The sequence below is a fragment of the Callithrix jacchus genome, chromosome 11 (assembly GCF_049354715.1).
Source record: "Callithrix jacchus isolate 240 chromosome 11, calJac240_pri, whole genome shotgun sequence".
Taxonomy (NCBI): Eukaryota; Metazoa; Chordata; class Mammalia; order Primates; family Cebidae; genus Callithrix; species Callithrix jacchus.
Genome location: NC_133512.1, coordinates 34,378,664 through 34,399,296, shown reverse-complemented (window position 1 = coordinate 34,399,296; position 20,633 = coordinate 34,378,664). Strand labels below are relative to the sequence as shown.

Sequence of the window (20,633 nt, the reverse complement as noted above, 5' to 3'; positions counted from 1 at the left end):
TTATGTGCATAGAGTTGTTTGTAATATTCTCTGATGATGGGTTGAATTTCTGTGGAATCTGTGGTGATTTCCCCTTTATCATTTTTTATTGCATCTATTTGGTTGTTGTCTCTTTTCTTTTTTATCAATCTGGCTAGTGGTCTGTCTATTTTGTTGATCTTTCCAAAAACCAGCTCTTGGATTTATTGATTTTTTTGAAGGGTTTTTCATGTCTCTATCTCCTTCAGTTCAGCTCTGATCTTAGTTATTTCTTGTCTTCTGCCAGGTTTTGAGTTTTTTTGATCTTGCTCCTCTAGGTCTTTCAATTTTGACGATAGTGTGTGAATTTTGGATCTCTCCATTCTCCTCATATGGGCACTTTTTGCTATATATTTTCCTCTAGAGACTGCTTTAAATGTGACCCAGAAATTCTGGCATGTTGTGTCTTCGTTCTCATTGGTTTCGAAGAACTTGTTTATTTTCATTGGTTTCGAAGAACTTGTTTATTTTTGCCTTCATTTCATTGTTTATCCAGTCAACATTCAAGAGCCAGTAGTTCAGTTTCCATGAAGTTGTGTGGTTCTGGGTTGGTTTCTGAATTCTGAGTTCTAACTTGATTGCACTATGGTCTGAGAGACTGTTTGTTATGATTTCAGTTGTTTTGCATTTGCTGAGGAGTGCTTTACTTTCAATTATGTGGTCAATTTAGAGTAGGTGTGATGTGGTGCTGAGAAGAATGTATATTCTGAGGATTTGGGGTGGAGAGTTCTGTAAATGTCTATCAGGTTTGCTCTTTCCAGGTCTGAGTTCAAGCCCTGGATATCCTTGTTGATTTTCTGTTGGTTGATCTGTCTAATATTGACAGTGGAGTGTTAAAGTCTCCCACTATTATTGTGTGAGAGTCTAAGTCTCTTTGTAAGTCATTAAGAACTTGCCTTATGTATCTGGGTGCTCCTGTATTGGGTCCATATATGTTTAGGATCATTAGCTCTTCTTTTTTTATTGATCTTTTTACCATTATATAATGGCCTTCTTTGTCTCTTTTGATCTTTGTTGCTTTAAAGTCTATTTTATCAGAGATGAGAATTGCAACTCCTGCTTTTTTTTGCTCTCCATTTGCTTGGTAAATCTTCCTCCATCCCTTTATTTTGAGCCTTTGTGTATCCTTGCATGTGAGATGGGTTTCCTGGATACAGCACACTGATGGGTTTTGGTTTTTTATCCAATTTGCCAGTCTGTGTCTTTTGATTGGTGCATTTAGCCCATTTACATTTAGGGTTAATATTGTTATGTGTGAATTTGATACTGCCAATTTGATGCTAGCTGGCTGTTTTGCCCGTTAGTTGATGTAGATTCTTCATTATGTTGATGCTCTTTAGCATTTAGTTTGATTTTGGAATGGCTAGTACTGGTTGTTCCTTTCTATGTGTAGTGCCTCTTTCAGGAGCTCTTGTAAAGCAGGCCTGGTGGTGATAAAATCTCTGAGTACTTGCTTGTTCACAAAGGATTTTATGTTTCCTTCATTTATGAAGCTCAGTTTGGCTGGATATGAAATTCTTGGTTGAAAGTTCTTTTCTTTAAGGATGTTGAATATTGGCCCCCACTCTCTTCTGGCTTGTAGAGTTTCTGCCGAGAGATCTGCTGTGGGTCTGATGGGCTTCCCTTTGTGGGTGACCCGACCTTTCTCTCTGGCTGCCCTTAGTATTTTCTCCCTTATTTCAACGCTGGTGAATCTGACGATTCTGTCCCTTGGGGTTGCTCTTCTTGTGGAATATCTTTGTGGTGTTGTCTGTATTTCCTGCATTTGAGTGTTGGCCTGCCTTGCTAGGTGGGGGAAATTTTCCTGGATAATATCCTGAAGAGTATTTTCCAGCTTGGATTCATTCTCTTCGTCATGTTCTGGTACACCTATCAAATGTAGGTTAGGTCTCTTCACAGAGTCCCACATTTCTTGGAGACTTTGTTCATTCCTTTTTGCGCTTTTTTTCTCTGATCTTGGTTTCTCATTTTATTTCATTGAGTTGATCTTCGACTTCTGATATTCTTTCTTCTGCTTGGTCAATTCTGCTGTTGAAACTTGTGCATTCTTTGTGAAGTTCTTGTATTGTGTTTTTCAGCTCCTTCAATTCATTCATATTCCTCTCTAAGTTATCCATTCTTGTTATCATTTCCTCGAATCTTTTTTCAAATCTTTTTTACAGGTTCTTAGTTTCTTTGCATTGATTTAAAACATGTTCTTTTAGCTGACAAAAGTTTCTCATTATCCACCTTCTGAAGTCTAATTCTGTCATTTCGTCACAGTCATTCTCCGTCCAGCTTTGTTCCCTTGCTGGTGAGGAGTTTTGGTCCTTTGTAGGAGTCGCCGTGTACTGGTTTCAGGTGTTTTCCTCCTTTTTGTGCTGGTTTCTCCCCATCTTTGTGGATTTATCCACCTGTCGTCTGAGTAGTTGCTGACTTTTCAATTGGGTCTCTGAGTGGATGCCCAGATTGTTGATGATGAAGTATTTCTGTTACTTGGTTTTCCTTCTACCAGTCTAGCCCCTCCACTGTACGACTGCTGAGGTCCACTCCAAGCCCTGCTTGTCTGGGGTGCACCTATAGCAGCTGCGGAACAGTGAGGGATGCTACCAGTTTCTTTTTCTGCTATCTTTGTCCCAGAATGATGCCTGCCAAATGTCAGTCTTCTGGATATAGAGGTGTCAGGGAGCTGCTTGAGGAGACAGTCTGTACTTTATAGGAGCTCAAGTGCTGATCTGTGAGCTCTGTTGTTCATTCAGGGCTGTTAGGCTGCTACATTTAATTCTGCTACAGCAGAACTCATAAAAAAACCCTTTTTTCTCAGATGCTCTGTCTCGGGGGGTTGGGGTTTTCTTTATGTGTCCGTTGCACTGTCCTGCCCAGCTAGGAGGCAGTCTAGTCACTATTTGCCTGCCGAGGCTCTGCCCTGCTGGTGTGAGGTCCGCCCTGTTGCTGCAGGCTCTGCCCTGCTGCTGCGGTCTCCGCCCTGCTGCCACGGGCTACGCCCTGCGGTGGAGTCTCTCTGTTTTGGCGAGTTGCCTCAGCAACGGCAGGCTGCATCAGCAATGGGAGTGTACCTCAGTAGGGGTGGGTTGCCTCGGTAATGGCAAACACCCCTCCCCCACTGAGCTGCACCGTCTTGGGTTCAGCTGTGCTCGCAGCAAAACTCCACCTGGAGCATTTGTAATTGCCGTTTTGTTTTTCCCACTGCCCTGGCCCAAACGGTGTTTCCCTGGAATCTCCTGGCCTGGCTCACTGTCCAAGTCCCATTCAATCAGATGGATATGCCAATCTGCCCTCTCAAGTCTCAGATTGCCGGTTCAACAGGGCACCTGGACCAGTGTGCTTTGTGCGGAGTGCTGTGGAGCACCGCTGCACTGCAGTGCTGGCCGCCGGCTGCACCGTCCACCAGCTGCACCAGCCAAACCCACTTTGCGGGCATCCCACGTCTCTTTTATACCTGGGAATTTCCCCATTCTCTGGGCAACAAAGATCCGTCTGGCAATGCGGCCTTGACTCACCCTTCATGCGTTCACCAAGAGCGTCAATCCTGGGTTGTTCTCACCGCGCCATCTTGAGTTGGTCTCGACAATGTTTTTTTTAACCAAATATTTTATACAGTGAACCACAGAAAAAACAATTCTAAATATGCTTTTAAAATGCTAGTGAGTTAAGATAACCTCATTTAAAAAAAATGCTGAAAATATAAAAGGTCCATACAAAGTAAGAGTTGTATTAAGTATATACTTTGTATTTTAATAATTCACTTGCTGTGTGCTCTTAAACTCTCTATGAGAGAAGCAGATACTTTACCTGTGTCTTCAGGCAAGAGATACAAAAGCAGAAGTAGCTGAGCTGTAAAATTACATAAAATTTGTGGGTTTTTTAAAGCTAAGTTATTTAATATTGTGTATTGCTATTGCACACACACAATTGCCTAAAATATATGTACAGCAACCCAGCAACAGTGACTGCAACAAAAACAAGGTAAATAGATCTATAAAGCATTTGATTTCCTTATTAAAGTTTTCATAGAGGAAATGCAAAAAACTGCAGTTCAGATCATGTAAGCTTGACAGTTATTTAAACCTTACGTAAAATTAAATCTAACCCTTACCTCTACAGATCTGGAAGGAATCAGAAAAGGATTTATAGTACACAAGTCCTGACTACTGTTGCATTCCACTTTGAATCAATCTGAGCTAAAAATAGCATTTTTTCCAAGATTTAAAGAAAAATAGATTTTTATAAAAGGGATTCTTTTACATTATTTTTGTTACTGACAGAAACAAGTTATACATTTTTTCTACTATAATTTCCTCTGATGAAAGAAATAATTCATTTTTTAACTCCTAAAAAATGCTGCATTTTTTAGACTAAAGGAGTTATCAGGAATTCTTTCTTCTTGATCTAAATTATTTGTCTCTAAAATATGTTAAGTAAGCTTTTAAAGATTCAGGGAGAGGCAGCTTCATGATTTTTCTTCTCAGTAAATTTTGAGGTGGCTCCTCTGGCTTCATTGCTTTACTGTGATCTTCTTTTTCTTCTTCTTTGTTACCTTCTTCCGTTTTTTCATCCTCCCTGCTGTCTAGAGGCTGAGGAATAAGCTGATTACCCACAAATACATAAGTGTTAATTCTCTCTTTACTCTTCTTTCTTTTCCTTTTGGGTGGGGCCCTTTGAGGAATCCCCTTGGCTTGCATCTCATCATTTATGAAATTTCTAAGTGTGGATTAAATACAAATATGAGCCAAGTCCTATGGATTCCTGACAGCACAGAGAGGGAGCCGCACAGAATCTGGTTTTGACACAACCAGGGTATTTTTTATTTCCCAAGTGTTTTGTCTAGTTCTGTGTTAACTGATCCTCTACAGGCATGACTAATGTGCCTCCAACTTTTAGTCATATCTTCATGGTCTTTCTGGACTTCAGCTCCACAGTAAGGTCGATCATACTGATGACTGTCAGATGCTATCTGGCAGACTAATGCAGGTTCACAGAACTCAAATCTTAGTGGTTTTCTTTATAGATGGATGTTGGAATATCTTCATCTTCAGATGGATAGATGATTTTATTGACAGCAGAGCCTTGCCAACTAGCGCACATAATTCCTTAGATAAACTGCCAAGAGATCGGGATGACTTAGCCTTGCCCTGTAGCTTCCCTCTTAGATGGATAGTCTAAGTCTAGGAGCTGATTATCAAAGCTATCATGATTTTTGATGAGGCTCTCCAGTTTTTCCTTGGCTTTTTCTACCATATCTGAATGAGGCTCAATCCCATGATTTATTCCAAAAGGATCTGTGTGTGGTGTGGCAGTTGGTCCAACCCTCTGCAGTAGCGAGCAGACCAGATGCTAGGACTTGGTGGGGTCTGCGGCAGATGGACACTGCATCTACCAAAACAACAGCACGGCTGCTGCCGCTGCCAAGGGGAGCGGAGTGGCAGGACCTGACCTCTCTATATACTTTTTATATATGTTTTTTTGAGATGGGGTCTCTTGTCGCCCAGGCCGGTGTGCAGTGGAGTGATCACGGTTCACTGCAGTCTCAACCTCTTGGGCTCAAGTGATCCTCCCACTTCAGCCTTCCAAGTTGCTAGAACTGAAGGTGTGTGCTACCACACCTAGCTAATTTCTAAATTTTCTGTAGAGATGAGCCCTCACTGTGTTGACCAGGCTGGTCTTAATCTCCTGGGCTCAAGCAGTCCTCCTACCTCAACCTCCCAAGTAGCTGGGACTCCCAAGTAGCATGTGCCACCAGTGCCTGGCTAATACTTTTATTTTTATTTTTTATTGCATTTTAGGATTTGGGGTACATGTGAAGAACATGCAAGATTGTTGCATAGGTACACGTGTGGCAGAGTGATTTGCTGCCTTTCTCCCCTTCATCTATATCTGGCATTTCTCCCCGTGCTATCTCTCCCCAACTCCCCACCCCTGCTTTCCCACCCCTATTTCCCCCCAACAGACCCCAGTGTGTAGTGCTCCCTTCCCTGTGTCCATGTGTTCTCATTGTTCATCACCCACCTATGATTGAGAACATGCGGTGTTTGATTTTCTGTTCTTGTGTCAGTTTGCTGAGAATGATGGTTTCAAGGTTCATCCATGTCCCTACAAAGGACACAAACTCATCATTTTTGATGGCTGCATAATATTCCGTGGTGTATATGTGCCACATTTTCCCTGTCCAGTCTATCATCGATGGGCATTTGGGTTGGTTCCAAGTCTTTGCTATTATAAAATAGTGCTGCAGTGAACATTCATGTGCATGTGTCCTTATAGTAGAACGATTTATAATCCTCTGGATATATACCCAGTAATGGGATTGCTGGGCCAAATGGAATTTCAATTTCTAGGTCCTTGAGGAATCGCCACACTGTCTTCCACAATGGTTGAACTAATTTGCACTCCCACCAACAGTGTAAAAGTGTTGCTATTTCTTACATCCTCTCCAGCATCTGTTGTCTCCAGATTTTTTAATGATCGCCATTCTAACTGGTGTGAGATGGTATCTCAATGTGGTTTTGATTTGCATTTCTCTAATGACCAGTGATGATGAGCATTTTTTCATATGTTTGTTGGCCTCATGTATGTCTTCTTTTGTAAAGTGTCTGTTCATATCCTTCGCCCACTTTTGAATGGCTTGTTGGTTTTGTTCTTGTAAATCTGTTTGAGTTCTTTGTAAATTCTGGATATCAGCCCTTTGTCAGATGGGTAAACTGCAAACATTTTTTTCCCATTCTGTTGGTTGCCGATTCACTCTAATGACTGTTTCTTTTGCCGTGCAGAAGCTGTGGAGTTTGATTAGGTCCCATTTGTCTATTTTGGCTTTTGTTGCCAATGCTTTTGGTGTTTTGGTCATGAAGTCCTTGCCTACGCCTATGTCCTGAATGGTTTTGCCTAGATTTTCTTTTAGGGTTTTTATGGTGTTAGGTCTTATGTTTTAAGTCTTTAATCCATGTGGAGTTAATTTTAGTGTAAGGTGTCAGGAAGGGGTCCAGTTTCTGCTTTGTGCACATGGCTAGCCAGTTTTCCCAACACCATTTATTAAACAGGGAATCCTTTCCCCATTGCTTGTTTTTGTCAGGTTTGTCCAAGATCGGATGGTTGTAGATATGTCATGATGTCTCCTAGGCCTCTGTTTTGTTCCATTGTTCTATATCTCTTTTGGTACCAGTACCATGCTGTTTTGATTACTGTAGTTTTGTAGTATAGTTTGAAGTCCAGTAGTGTGATGCCTCCCGCTTTGTTCTTTTTGCTTAGAATTGACTTGGCTATGTGGGCTCTCTTTTGGTTCCATATGAAGTTTAAGGTGGTTTTCTCCAGTTCTGTGAAGAAGGTCATTGGTAGCTTGATGGGGATAGTGTTGAATCTGTAAATTACTTTGGGCAGTATGGCCATTTTCACTATATTGATTCTTTCTAACCATGAACATGGAATGTTTCTGCATCTGTTTGTGTCCTCTCTTATTTTGTTGAGCAGTGGTTTGTAGTTCTTGAAGAGGTCCTTTACTTTTCTTGTTACTTGTAGTTCTAGGTATTTTATTCTCTTTGTAGCAATTGTGAATGGCAGTTTGTTCTTGATTTGGCTCTCTTTAAGTTTGTTATTGGTGTATAGGAATGCTTGTGATTTTTTCACATTTATCTAGTATCCTGAGACTTTGCTGAAGTTGCTTATCAGTTTCAGGAGATTTTGGGCTGAGATGATGGAGTCTTCTAGATATACAATCATGTCGTCTGCAAATAGAGACAATTTGACTTCCTCCTTTCCTATTTGAATACCCTTTATTTCTTTTTCTTGCCTGATTGCTCTGGCTAGAACTTCCAGTACTATATTGAATAGGAGTGGCATCCTTGTCTAGTGCCAGATTTCAAAGGGAATGCTTCCAGTTTTTGCCCATTCAGTATGATATTGTGTGTTGGTTTGTCATAAATAGCTTTCATTATTTTGAGATACGTTTCATCAATACCTAGTTTATTGAGGGTTTTTAGCATAAAGCGCTGTTGAATTTTGTCAAAGGCCTTGTCTGCATCAACTGAGATAATCATGTGGTTTTTGTCTTTGGTTCTGTTTATGTGGTGAATTACGTTTATAGACTTGCGTATGTTGAACCAGCCTTGCATCCCTGGGATGAATCCTACTTGATCATGGTGGATAAGCTTTTTGATGTGCTGTTGCAATTGACTTGCCAGTATTTTATTGAAGATTTTTGCATCTATGTTCATCATGGATATTGGCCTGAAGTTTTTTTTTCTTTTTGAGTCTTTGCCAGTTTTGGTATCAGGATGATGTTGGTCTCATAAAATGATTTAGGAACGATTCCCTCTTTTTAGATTATATGGAATAGTTTCAGAAGGAATGGTACCAGCTCCTCTTTGTATGTCTGGGATAATTTGGCTGTGAACCCATCTGGATCTGGGCTTTTTTTGTGTGGTAGGCTCTTAATTGCTGCCTCAACTTCAGACCTTGTTATTGTTCTTTTCAGGGTTTTGACTTCTTCCTGGTTTAGGCTTTGGAGGAGGCAAGTGTCCAGGAATTTATCAATTTCTTCCAGTTTACTAGTTTATGTGCATAGAGTTGTTTGTAATCATCTCTGATGATGGTTTGAATTTCTGTGGAATCTGTGGTGATATCCCCTTTATCATTTTTTACTGCATCTATGTGATTATTCTCTCTTTTCTTTTTTATTAATCTGGCTAGTGGTCTGTCTATTGTGTTGATCTTTTTGAAAAACCAGCTACTGGATTTATTGATTTTTTGAAGGGTTTTTCGTGTCTCTGTCTCCTTCAGTTCTGCTCTGATCTTAGTAATTTCTTGTCTTTGCTAGGTTTTGAGTTTTTTTGATCTTGTTCCTCTAGCTCTTTCAATTTTGATGATAGGGTGTCAATTTTAGATCTCTCCTTGCTTCTCATTGGGGCACTTATTGCTATATATTTTCCTCTAGAGACTGCTTTAAATGTGTCTCAGAGATTCTGGTATGTTGTATCTTCGTTCTTGTAGGTTTCAAAGAACTTTTTTATTTCTGCCTTCATTTCATTGTTTATCCAGTCAACATTCAAGAGCCAGTTGTTCAGTTTCCATGAAGCTGTGCGGTTCTGAGTTATTTTCTGAATTCTGCATTCTCACTTGATTGCACTGTGGTCTGAGAAACTGTTATGATTTCCATTCTTTTGCATTTGCTGAGGAGTGATTACTTCCAATTATGTGGTCAGTTTTAGAGTAGGTGCGATGTGGTGCTGAGAAGAATGTATATTCTGTGGATTTGGGGTGGAGAGTTCTGTAAATGTCTTTAGGTTTGCTTGTTCCAGGTCTGAGTTCAGGTCCTGGATATCCTTCTTAATTTTCTGTCTGGTTGATCTGTCTAATATTGACAATGGGGTTAGTCTCCCACTATTATTGTGTGAGAGTCTAAGTCTCTTTGTAAGTCATTAAGAACTTGCCTTATGTATCTGGGTGCTAGGATCGTTAGCTCTTCTTGTTGCATTAATCCTTTTACCATTATGTAATGTCCTTCTTTGTCTCTTTTGATGTTTGTTGCTTTAAAGTCTGATTTATCAGAGATGAGAATTACAACTCTGCTTTTTTTTGCTCTTCATTTGCTTGGTATATCTTCCTCCATCCCTTTATTTTGAGCCTTTGTGTATCCTTGCATGTGAGATGGGTTTCCTGGATACAGCACACTGATGGGTTTTGGCTTTTTATCCAATTTGCCAGTCTGTGTCTTTTGATACATTTAGGGTTAATATTGTTATGTGTGAATTTGATACTGCCATTTGATGCTAGCTGCCTGTTTTGCCCGTTAGTTGATGCAGATTCTTCATTGTATTGATGCTGTTTACCATTTGGTATGTTTTTGGAGTGGCTGGTACTGGTTGTTCCTTTGTATGTGTAGTGCCTCTTTCAGGAGCTCTTGTAAAGCAGGCCCGGTGGTGATAAAATCTCTTGAGTAGCTGCTTGTTCACAAAGGTTTTTATTTTTCCTTCACTTATGAAGCTTAGTTTGGCTGGATATGAAATTCTTGGTTGAAAGTTCTTTTCTTTAAGGATGTTGAATATTGGCCCCCACTCTCTTCTGGCTTGTAGGGTTTCTGCTGAGAGATCTGCTGTGAGTCTGATGGGCTTCCCTTTGTGGGTAACCCGACCTTTCTCTCTGGCTGCCCTTAGCATTTTCTCCTTCATTTCAACCCTGGTGAATCTGACGATTATGGGCCTTGGGGTTGCTCTTCTTGAGGAGTATCTTTGTGGTGGTCTCTGTATTTCCTGGACTGGGATATTGGCCTACTTTGCTAGGTTGAGGATATTTTCCTGGATAATATCCTGAAGAGTATTTTCCAGCTTGGATTCATTCTCTTCGTCACATTCAGGTACACGTATCAAACGTAGATTAGGTCTTTTCACATAGTCCCATATTTCTTGGAGGCTTTGTTCATTCTTTTTTACCCTTTTTTCTCTAATCTTGCCTTCTCGTTTTATTTCATTGAGTTGATCCTCGACCTCTGATATCCTTTCTTCTGCCTGTTCAATTTGGCTGTTGAAACTTGTGCATGCTTCGCAAAGTTCTCGTGTTGTGTTTTTCAGCTTCATCAATTCACTTACATTCCTCTCTAAGTTTTCCATTCTCTTTAGCATTTCATGAAATCTTTTTTCAAGGTTCTTAGTTTCTTTGCATTGGGTTAGAGCTTGTTCTTTTAGCTCACAGAAGTTTCTTATTACCCACCTTCTGAAGCCTCATTCTGTCATTTCATCACACTCATTCTCCATCCAGCCTTGTTCCCTTGCTGGTGAGGAGTTGTGATCCCTTGTAGGAAGAGAGGTGTTCTGGTTCGGGTTTTTTCCTCCTTTTTGTGCTGGTTTCTTTCCATGTTTGTGGATTTATCCACCTGTCGTCTTTGTAGTTGCTGACTTTCGGGCTGGGTCTCTTAGTGGACATCCAGTTTATTGATGAAGAAGTTATTTCTGTTTCTTAGTTTTTCTTCTAATAATCTGGCCCCTCTGCTGTAGTACTTCTGAGGTCCACTCCAGGCCCTGCTATCCTGGGGTTCACCTGCAACAGCTGCAGAACAGTAAGGGTTGCTACCAGTTTCTTCTTCTGCTATCTTTGTCCCAGAAGTATACCCACCAAATGTCAGTCTGATCTTTCCTTTATGAGGTGAGTCTTTGGATATATGGGCGTCAGGGAGCTGCTTGAGGAGACAGTCTGTCCTTTATAGGACCTGAAGTGCTGGGCAGGTGCGTTAAAGTCTTTTGCAGCAGAACTCATAAACCCTTTTTTTCCTGGGTGCTCTGTCCTGGGGAATTAGGGCTTTATTTATGAGTTTCCGTTGTGCTGCTGCCTTTTTTTCAGGGCTTTTCTGCCCAGCAAGGAGGCAGCCTAGTTACTGTCTGCCTGCAGAGGCTTTGCTGAGGTGCTGTGGGCTCTGCCCTGCTGTCGTGTGAAATTCCCTGCAGTCCTGTTTATATGGGTGTCATTAGAACTGCCTTGGCAATGGTGGCCCACCTCTGTAATGGTAGACTCTCTCTGTAATGGCGGTTTGCCTCGGCAATGGCGGTCTCCCTCAGCAATGGTGGACTACCTCTGTAGCGGTGGAGTCCCGCGGTAATGGCGGACGCCTCTCCCCCACAGAGCCAGACCTTCCCGGGTTCAGCTGTGCTTGCTGTGAAACTCTCAACCCAGAGTGTTTCCAATTGCTGTTTTTCTGTGGGGGTGGGACCCGCCGAGCCTGATCACCTGGTTCCCTGTCTCAGAGCCTTTTTTTTAGTTGAACGGTCAGCTCTCTCCCTGGTGCTTGCCTGTTGAAAAGGTGCTGGGATCCATGTGATTTCCCATGTGGCGACCCAGTGAGCTGGCTGAAATAGTGGCGCTGAGATTCACGGTGCTTTTTTTTGCCTGGGAAACTCCTGGCCTGGCTCCGTGTTTCAGTCCCCTTTTTAATCTGATGAATGGGCCACTCTGCCTTCCCAGAGCTCCAATCGCCAGCTAAAAAGTCACCCAGATCAGTGTATTTTGTATGGACAACCGCTCTGCCACGGCGCTGGCAAAACAGTCATGCTGGTGACCCGTGGGGCTCCTCTTCCTGGGAATCTCCTGTTCTGTGGGTAAGAAAAATCCATCTGGAAATGCGGCGTCCACTCACCCTCTGCGCTTTCACTGGGAGCTGCGATCCTGAGCTGCTCCTAATCGACCATCTTGGATCTTCTCCCTATTTTTTTTTTTTTTTTTTTGTAGAGACAAGGGCCTCATTATGTTGCCCAGGCTGGTTTCCAACTCATGGGCTCAATCAGGTCTCCCACTTTAGCCTCTGAAAGTGCTGAGATTCATGGAATCACCGTGCCCAGACTGTACATATTCTTGATATAGCCTTTGTCTTTTATATGTATTGCTAGTATCTTTTAGTCTGTGGCCTACCAATTCATTTTCTTGATATTTTTTGAAATTTATTAATTTTTTAATTTTTGGTATGTGCTTTTTGTTTTCCATTTAAGACTGCTATGCTTACCCCAAGATCATATCATAGATACATTTCGTGTGTGTGTGCGTGTGCGTGTGTGTGTGTGTGTTTTTCTCTAGAAGTTTTTACCTTTTGCATTTAGGGCTGGGGTGACCTCCAGTAAATTTTTTGATTATGATAAGAGGTAGAGATAAACTTCAGTATTTTTCCATGTGGATATCCAGTTATACCAGCTCTATTTGTTGAAAAGAGCATCTTCTCTTTGCTAAATTGTATTGGCATGTTTTTTTAAAATCAAGTGACTATATATGGGTATTAACCATCTTTTTCAATATAATAGGTAACTATAATCTTGAGTGCATCAGATTCTCTGCCAATAACTTACCCTGGGGCATTTCTATAAGTAGACAAAGATGTCTGTACAGAGATACTCATTGCAGCTAGTAGGCAAAACTGGAGATTAACTAAATGTCCTTTATATAATGCACTAGTAATAGTAATTATAATAGTATTTATTTCCTTTGTGAAGTAGTGCTTAGTATTGTAAGCATTTTGCATGCACTCATTCATTTAATGCTCACAGCATCCTTATGAAGCAGGTGTTGTTATTTTTTACACCTTTTTTTTGAAATTGAGGCACAGCCAGGATAACTTTATGAAAGTCACTAGCTAATTAACGGTAGATCAAATATAGAAACCCACAGAACCTATCTCCTTAACTGTTACCCTGTTTAGAAAAATGAACAAATTGTGGTAGAGCCTTATTTCTTTTCTTTTTCTTTTTTTAAATTGGCAGGCATTCCTAAATTTAAAAAAATTTTTTAAGGGAAGGATTACAGGTGTGAGCCACTGTGCTTGATCTGTGACTATGTTTAATATTGTTATAAATTAAGACATACCCCTTTTCTTCTATTGAATATAAAATTAATTGTATTATCAAAAATCTTAAACTAGCATCAGTAGTAGGCATCTGATTATAAGTGATTAATCAGCCACTTCTGATTATTCATAAATGGATTATACTTTGTCAGTTTTCCTCAGTGATCTAACTGGTTCTCTCCTTGCCACCATGTAGGAGGGTCATAGGCTTTGAAGAATGGAGCTGAGGGAGAAGATTGGGCCCAGGCACAATGAGAGTGAATATATAGTTCTCATTATATCCTGAGGACAGATAAGTCTGTCTGGGATAGATTTGCATGTTTTGGTGGTTGTACCACACTAACAGAGCCAAGAACTTCAGATTCTTCATTTCATTGAGTACCAGCCCTATTCTTGGACACAAGTGTCCCCAGTCCTGCCTCACCTGGTTTTCAATAAACCATTGCATTTCTGTCGCTTACCTTATGCCAGATTGTTAATCATATTGTGATGTTATTACAAAGCCTTAATTAAAGATGATGCGATCTTTTGCAGGGATTGAAATTGATATAGGACTGTTGATTGTCAGTTATTGTTGCTACTACCCGTTTGCTTGCCAGAAAATGAAGTAAGAGGGTTGGGAGACATACCATACCATTACTGCTCTTTTGCCCTTTAGTTGTTGAATGTTAGCTGAGGAAACCAAAGTTAAGTATGAATTGAATACACTTATCCCTTGTAGCATTTGAATTGTTATTTATTTATTTGTTTGTCAGAATTTATGTGTACTTTATTGTTTTGGTGAATAGATTTGATGTTTAGGTTTTATAAAATAAATCTGTGGATTTGTCCTAGTTCAGAATGATACATTGAAATAAATTTTATACTCTGTAACTTAAAGCAGTGTTCTTCGGTCGTTTTTCCCATTGTTCCCTCCTAAGGAGCATTTTTGGACTTGTTTTCTCCCTAATGGCCTAATGGGCCTTCTCCCTTTAAGATATTTTAATACTACAGATGTACGGTATGTAATAACTGTGTTATCAGTAAGGTTGAACTTTGGAGGCCTACAGACCATTGTAATATTTAAGATTTCCACCTCCCCACAAGAACCACTTTTCATCCCCTTAGGGATATTGCCCCAGTTGAGAATGTATGACTTAAAGTGGTTAAGGCCAGGCATGGTGGCTCATGCCTGTAATTCCAGCACTTTGGGAGGCCAAGGCAGCAGGATCACTTGAGGCCAGGAGTTAGAATCAGTCTGGGCAATATAGTGAGACCCTGTTTTCACAAAAAATAAAAAAAAAGGCTAGGTAGGTATGGTGTGTGTGCCTGTAGTCCCAGACATGTGGGAGGCTGAGGTAGGAGGATCATGTGAGCACAAAAGTTTGAGGCTGCAGTGAGCTATGATCATGCTACTGTATTCCAGCCTGCACAACAGAGTAAAACCTTATCTCAAAAAAAGTAGTTATCAACCTTCAGTGATTTTTGTATCCTCTCTAATCCAATCATGTCTTACTCCATTTTTATTACTGTAAAGGAATACCTGCGACTGGGTAATTTATAAAGAAAAGAGGGTTTTCTGGCTTATGCTTCTGTAGGCTGTACAAAAAGCATAGCTTCAACATAGTATAGTTGAGAGTTAGACTTAAGTGGCATGTACTTGGCATGTTTATGTTATTAAAAAAATTGTATCAATTATGTCTTCAGACATAATAGTATTTTAAGTGTTTATAATAGATTTTAAGTGTTTGATGCTTATGTCTTTTAAATACAGTTTTTTTGCTTTTTAATTTATTTTTGTTGAGACAGAGTCTCATTCTGTTGCCAGACTGGACTGAGCAGTGGCGTGACCTTGGCCCACTACAACCTAAACCTCCCTGGTTCAAGCAATTTTCCTGCCTCAGCCTCCTGGGTAGCTGGGACTACAGGTGTGCATTATCACGCCCAGCTAATGTTTATATTTTTAGTAGAGATGAGGTTTCACTATTGGCCAGAATAGTCTCCATCTTTTGACTTTGTGATCCACCGCCTTGGCCTCCCAGAGTGCTGGGATTACAGGTGTGAGCCACTGTGGCTGGCCAGTTTTTTGCTTTTCATACAACTCTAACAAGGGATTCAGGGTGCTTCCACAAATGGTGGAAGGTGAAGAGGAGCCAGTGTCTGTAGATTACATGGTGAGAGAGGAAGCAGAGAGAGGAGGAGGTACCAGGCTCTTTTCAATAACCAGTTCTCTTAGGAACTATGAGTGAGAACTTACTTCCACAAGAATGGCACCAAGCCATTTTTAGCCATCTGCCCCTACTGTCTAAACACCTCCTCCCAAGCCCCACCTCCAACATTGGGAATCAGATTTTAACATGAAATTTGATGGGTGAGATCCAAATGCTATCCATCCAAATCATAGCACACCTTTAGGAGATATTTGACAGTGTTTGGAAACATTTTTGCTTGTCACAACTGGAAGTGGTGCTACTGACATCTAGTGTGTACAGGCCAGAAGGGATGTTGGTAAACATCTTACAAGGCACAGGGCAGAGGACAGCCCCACTCTGGCACTAAATACAGACTCATCTAGTCCCAAATGGTGGTAGTGCTAAGGCTGAGAAAATGAAAGCCAACCCTGGGAAACACGGTAAGATGTTGCCTCTACAAAAAAAACCACAAAAATTAACTCAGGCATCGTGGTGCGTGCCTGAGGTCCCAGCTACCTTGGGGACTGAGGTGGGAGGATCACCTGAGCCTGGGGAGGTCGAGACTGCAGAGAGCTGTGATCACTCCACTGCAATCCAGCCCTGGTAACAGAGTGAGATCCTGTCTCAAAAAAAAAGAAAATCATCAAAAGTACATACATTTTTCTCTTTTATATTAAACATTATTCAATTAAAATATAAATATAAAATAAAGTTCAGTATTAAAGGTATTATCTAATTTAGTTTTATCTACTTAATAGCACTAATGTCCTTATACATTGAGTAAAAAGTGTAAAATCTTTCTTGGTTGGTAGGAAATACAGATTATACTATAGTTGAGAGTTAAACTTACATGGCATGCCCTTGGCATGCTTATGTTAAAAAATTGTACCGATTATGTCTTCAGACATTATAATAGTATGATTTTAAGTCTTTGATACTTGTGCCTTAAAAGTTTTTTTTTTTGCCTTTATACCCCTCACCCTCCTTTTTTTGGAGATGCAAATAGAATAATGAACTCTGAAGTCAGAAGTTCGAATCTTGGTTCTGCAGTTTATTGGTTTATGTCTTTGGGTACATAGTGGCATAAACAGAGCACCCGCCTCATAGGATTGCGAGAATTAAATGAGTTATATATAAAGTACTTATTGACATATAATAAGAGCTTAAGTGCTAACTTTTATTCTGATCTATTCATCTGCTTTATACTTCATTAAAATGCTAAGTAATTTTGCTTTCTTTTTTCTTCGTAGATTTATGGTGGATTATTTTCTGAAGATAAGTGTTGGTACAGATGCAAAGTACTGAAAATCATCAATGACGAAAAGGCAGGAAATTAAGTGTCTAGTTTTTTTCACTTTAAGAAATATTTATTGTGGTTCCAAAATTTGATGCTTATTTAGCCCTTCATTGCTTATTCATAATAGTGATACCTGGGTTAGTGATTAATACACAAAAGATATTAACTGTTGAAAACAAGTCTTTTTATAATCACCTCAGATTATTCAAGAGTAGATTACCTCAGCTTTTTTTTTTTTTTTTTTTTGAGACAGTCTTTCTCTGTTGCCCAGGCTGGAGTGCAGTGGTATGGTCTTGGCTCACTGCAACCTTCCCATCTCAGGTTCAAGCTATTCTCTTGCCTCACCCTCCTGAGTAGCTGGGATTACAGGTGCCCACCACCACACTGGTTAATTTTTGTATTTTTAGTAGGGATGGGGTTTCACTGTGTTGGCCGGGCTGGTCTTGAACTCCTGATCTCAGGTGATCCACCTGCTTCAGACTCCAAAAGTGCCAGGATTACAGGAATGAGCCACTGTGCCCTGCCTACCTTAGTTCTTAATAATTACATTTGGTTCTTACTAATGAGTAACTTTTAGATGTTCATTCTATTAAGCTTTGTGAGTAGGAGAAGAACATTTTGATTGATCTGAAGTTAGGTGTATCTTTTACTTAGTTGATGTGAATATTGTTAATAATGATTAGCTTGCCACTTTCTTATGCCTTGGTTAAATGTGGTATGTATTCTTTGTGTTAAGCTATTTTTTTCTTTTACATTGTGAATTCATAGAAGATTTTTAAGGGTATTTAGAGAGAGAATTCTGAATAGCTGTTTCGTGACAGCTGTATATTTCAGGCTGTGTGAAAGCTTCTCTGTAGGATTTCCTTTAGTATTTTTTCTACACCTGCTTTCTGTACTTATAATATGTATGTTTTCACTGAACCTGGGAAAGTGGTTAAGGATAAAAGAGAAAAAATTAAAACTATATGTCTTTTATAAATTTTTTCCTTGGCGTAATAAGATGGTAAGATACAATAATTTGATTAATACTTTGAATAGCTTAGTTTAAAAAAAAGTCTCATTTTTTGCTGTCATAGATAATGGTTTATTTTAGTGGAATGGAACTTTCTAATTGACCTTTTTCCCATAATTTGACAACTGGAGATGATATTTTGCGTTTGTTTTTCAGTTGGCTTTAATTTTTTAAATTGAAAGGCAACATGATGTTTGATCTTGTAGTAAGTATTTTTCTTTTTTACTTTTTAAACAGATTTAGAGCTGGAGGTAAGGGTAGTGAATTTGATTAGTTTACATGGTCTGCCTGGAGTGAGTTTAACTGTATCAAAGGAAGTTTGATAACTTTGCCTTTCTTTTCAGATTTTATTCTTTTCAACTTGAAATTGAATTGAATGTTGATTGATTTTAACATTAGGAGAGATAGGAGAGGGCCATAACCTTCATAGGCTGATATTTATTTAAAATACCAATTATCTAAAAAAAAAAAAATGCACCCAAATGAGAAATGGTACTATTGGAATTTAACTAGGAGCAAGTAAAGAAATCACTGTAATTTATGGACTATGGACTTTTAAAAAAAATTTTTTGAAGATACCAGAGATCTATTTCTGAATGCATTCTGTCATTTTGAGGTAAAAATGCTATTTTAATATACAGGTGATTAACACAGAATTAACAGAGAACAGCAAATTGGTAGTTTCTTTAGAAATATTTAAGCTAGGTTTAGTATTAGTATTTTTCTCTTATTTTTTTCCAGTGTCTGGTGAGATACATTGACTATGGAAATACTGAAATTCTAAATCGATCTGATATAGTTGAAATTCCTTTGGAGCTGCAATTTTCTAGTGTTGCAAAAAAGTATAAACTTTGGGGACTACAAATTCCTTCTAATCAAGAAGTTACCCAGTTTGATCAGGCAAGTCACAGATTTTAAATACTTTTGCTAATGAAAGTAAAACTCTGTGCTTGGAACAAAATGTAAGTATAGTTAAACCTTACTTTAATATAAAAGTCTGTATGATTTAGTGAAAATAGGAATTATAATTAGAAAGCAATTATATCTTTATGCTCATCTTTGCTAGGTAAACACTGAACAGATAAGAATGACATACACATATATGTAAGTAGTTTCTTCTGATGTATATGTTTAAAAGGATAGTACCTCTTTTTTTTTTTTTTTTTTTTTTTTTGAGACGGTGTCTCCCACTGTTGCCCAGGCTGGAGTTGAGTAGCATGTTCTTGGCTGACTGCAGTCACTGCAACCTCTGTCTCCTGGGTTCAAGCAATTCTCCTGCCTCAGCCTCCTGAGTAGCTGGGATTACAGACCTGCACCAGCAAGCCTGGCTAATTTTTGTATTTTTGGTAGAGACGGGGTTTCACTGTTGACCAGGCTAGTCTGAAACTCCTGACTTCAGGTGATCTTCCTACCTCGGCCTCCCGAAGTGCTGGGATTACAAGCATGAGCCACTGTGCATGGCCAAGGATAGTCTCTCATATGATGGAGAAAATAATGAATACAGTTATTTCTATAATTGTTTTGGGAAAGCATTTATTAAATAAAAGTGATCTTTAACCTAGTCCTGGCCATAAATACCACAAATATGAAATTAATGGTGTTATAATTAATAAGATTTTATCATTTGGCAGAGGCTCATACTGCTTGATGTAGTAATTGGCAATGGATGTTTTGCTCACGTGGATTCTAGTTTATATTCATTTCCATGAATTTTAGGTTGGTAATGTAATTCTGGAACATATCCGATAATTTCGGGGGTAGTCTTACAGGAATCCTACCTCTTTTAAGTTCTGTTGTATAGTAGTGATTCCTTTGGTGAATGGTAATGCTCGTGAGAGGAGATACTACATTGCAAAGTAATCAGGTTTGTAATTGTTATTTGTAATAGCAGCTCAAGTGGCTCATGTGGAAAACAATTAAATCATTGTAAGCATTATAAAAAATTAAAATTTGGTAACGTATTTGCCTCTGTTTTCCCTTGAGAATCTTATGGGTGTGTTGGGTATAGTTTTGTCTGCTTTATAGTTACTTGTAAGAAACATTTCTGTACATAAGACTCAGCTTTTGTAAACATGAAGTATAGATATTAGAATATTACACCCTGTGTTTTTGGTTTAAAATATAAAATTTGTTACTTTCTTCTTTAAATGCTTTGACCAAGGTGGGAGAGGCTTGTTTTGGATTTCTTGCATGGCTAAAACTCTGAAATCTTAAGTTTACAAACCTTAGAATATTATCTGCTCTCACTTTATTTTATAAATAGGGAAATCGTAGTTTAGAATAATTAAATGACTTCAAGTCATGAACCTAATTAGGAAGGAGCTAGGCCTAGAACTCAAGTCTGTTGTTCTTTTCATAGTAAGATGCACAGATATATGTTGGTTGAAACATACATGAATCAAGGAGGAAAAAGACATTTAAAAAAGTTAATTTTAGAACTGAATTAATATACTGCTGCTGAGAATGTTTTTGTATGTTTCATAGATACTTTATTGGTGGTAATGTATATAAACATTTGTATGTGTATATATGTATATATTTTACACACACAAAATATATATACATTTTGGTTTTTTATTTGGGATGAAATCTTGCTGTCACCCAGGCTGGAGTGCAATGATGTGATCTCAGCTTACTGTAGAGGTGTGATAGCGACTCACTGCAACCTCCACCTCTTGGGATCAAGTGATTCTCTTGCCTCAGCCTCCTGATAGCTGGAATTTCAGGCGCCTGCCACAACGTCTGGCTATTTTTGTATTTTTATTAGAGATGGAGTTTCATTATGTTGGCCAGGCTGGTCTCAAACTCCTGACCCAAGTGATCTGTCTA

At 39.3% G+C, this 20,633-nt stretch overlaps 1 protein-coding gene and 1 pseudogene across 6 annotated transcripts in view; one reads left to right on the top strand and one right to left on the bottom strand.

Annotated features, from left to right (window-relative positions):
• The window catches only part of STK31 (serine/threonine kinase 31), a 162,798-nt gene that overhangs the window by 14,200 nt on the left and 127,965 nt on the right, over positions 1-20,633 (top strand). For 4 of the 6 annotated variants that reach the window (XM_035253621.3, XM_035253622.3, XM_054237159.2 and 1 more), the window contains exons 5-6: positions 16,746-16,820; positions 18,546-18,704. In XM_035253621.3, coding sequence (XP_035109512.1) covers positions 16,746-16,820; positions 18,546-18,704 — 234 coding nt within the window. Of the gene's footprint in view, positions 1-16,745; positions 16,821-17,962; positions 18,010-18,545; positions 18,705-20,633 lie in introns of those variants that run through there. The other 2 variants (XM_035253625.3, XM_054237158.2) reach the window with 2 other exon arrangements.
• LOC103794778 (protein-L-isoaspartate O-methyltransferase domain-containing protein 1 pseudogene) lies at positions 4,413-4,911 on the bottom strand (annotated as a pseudogene).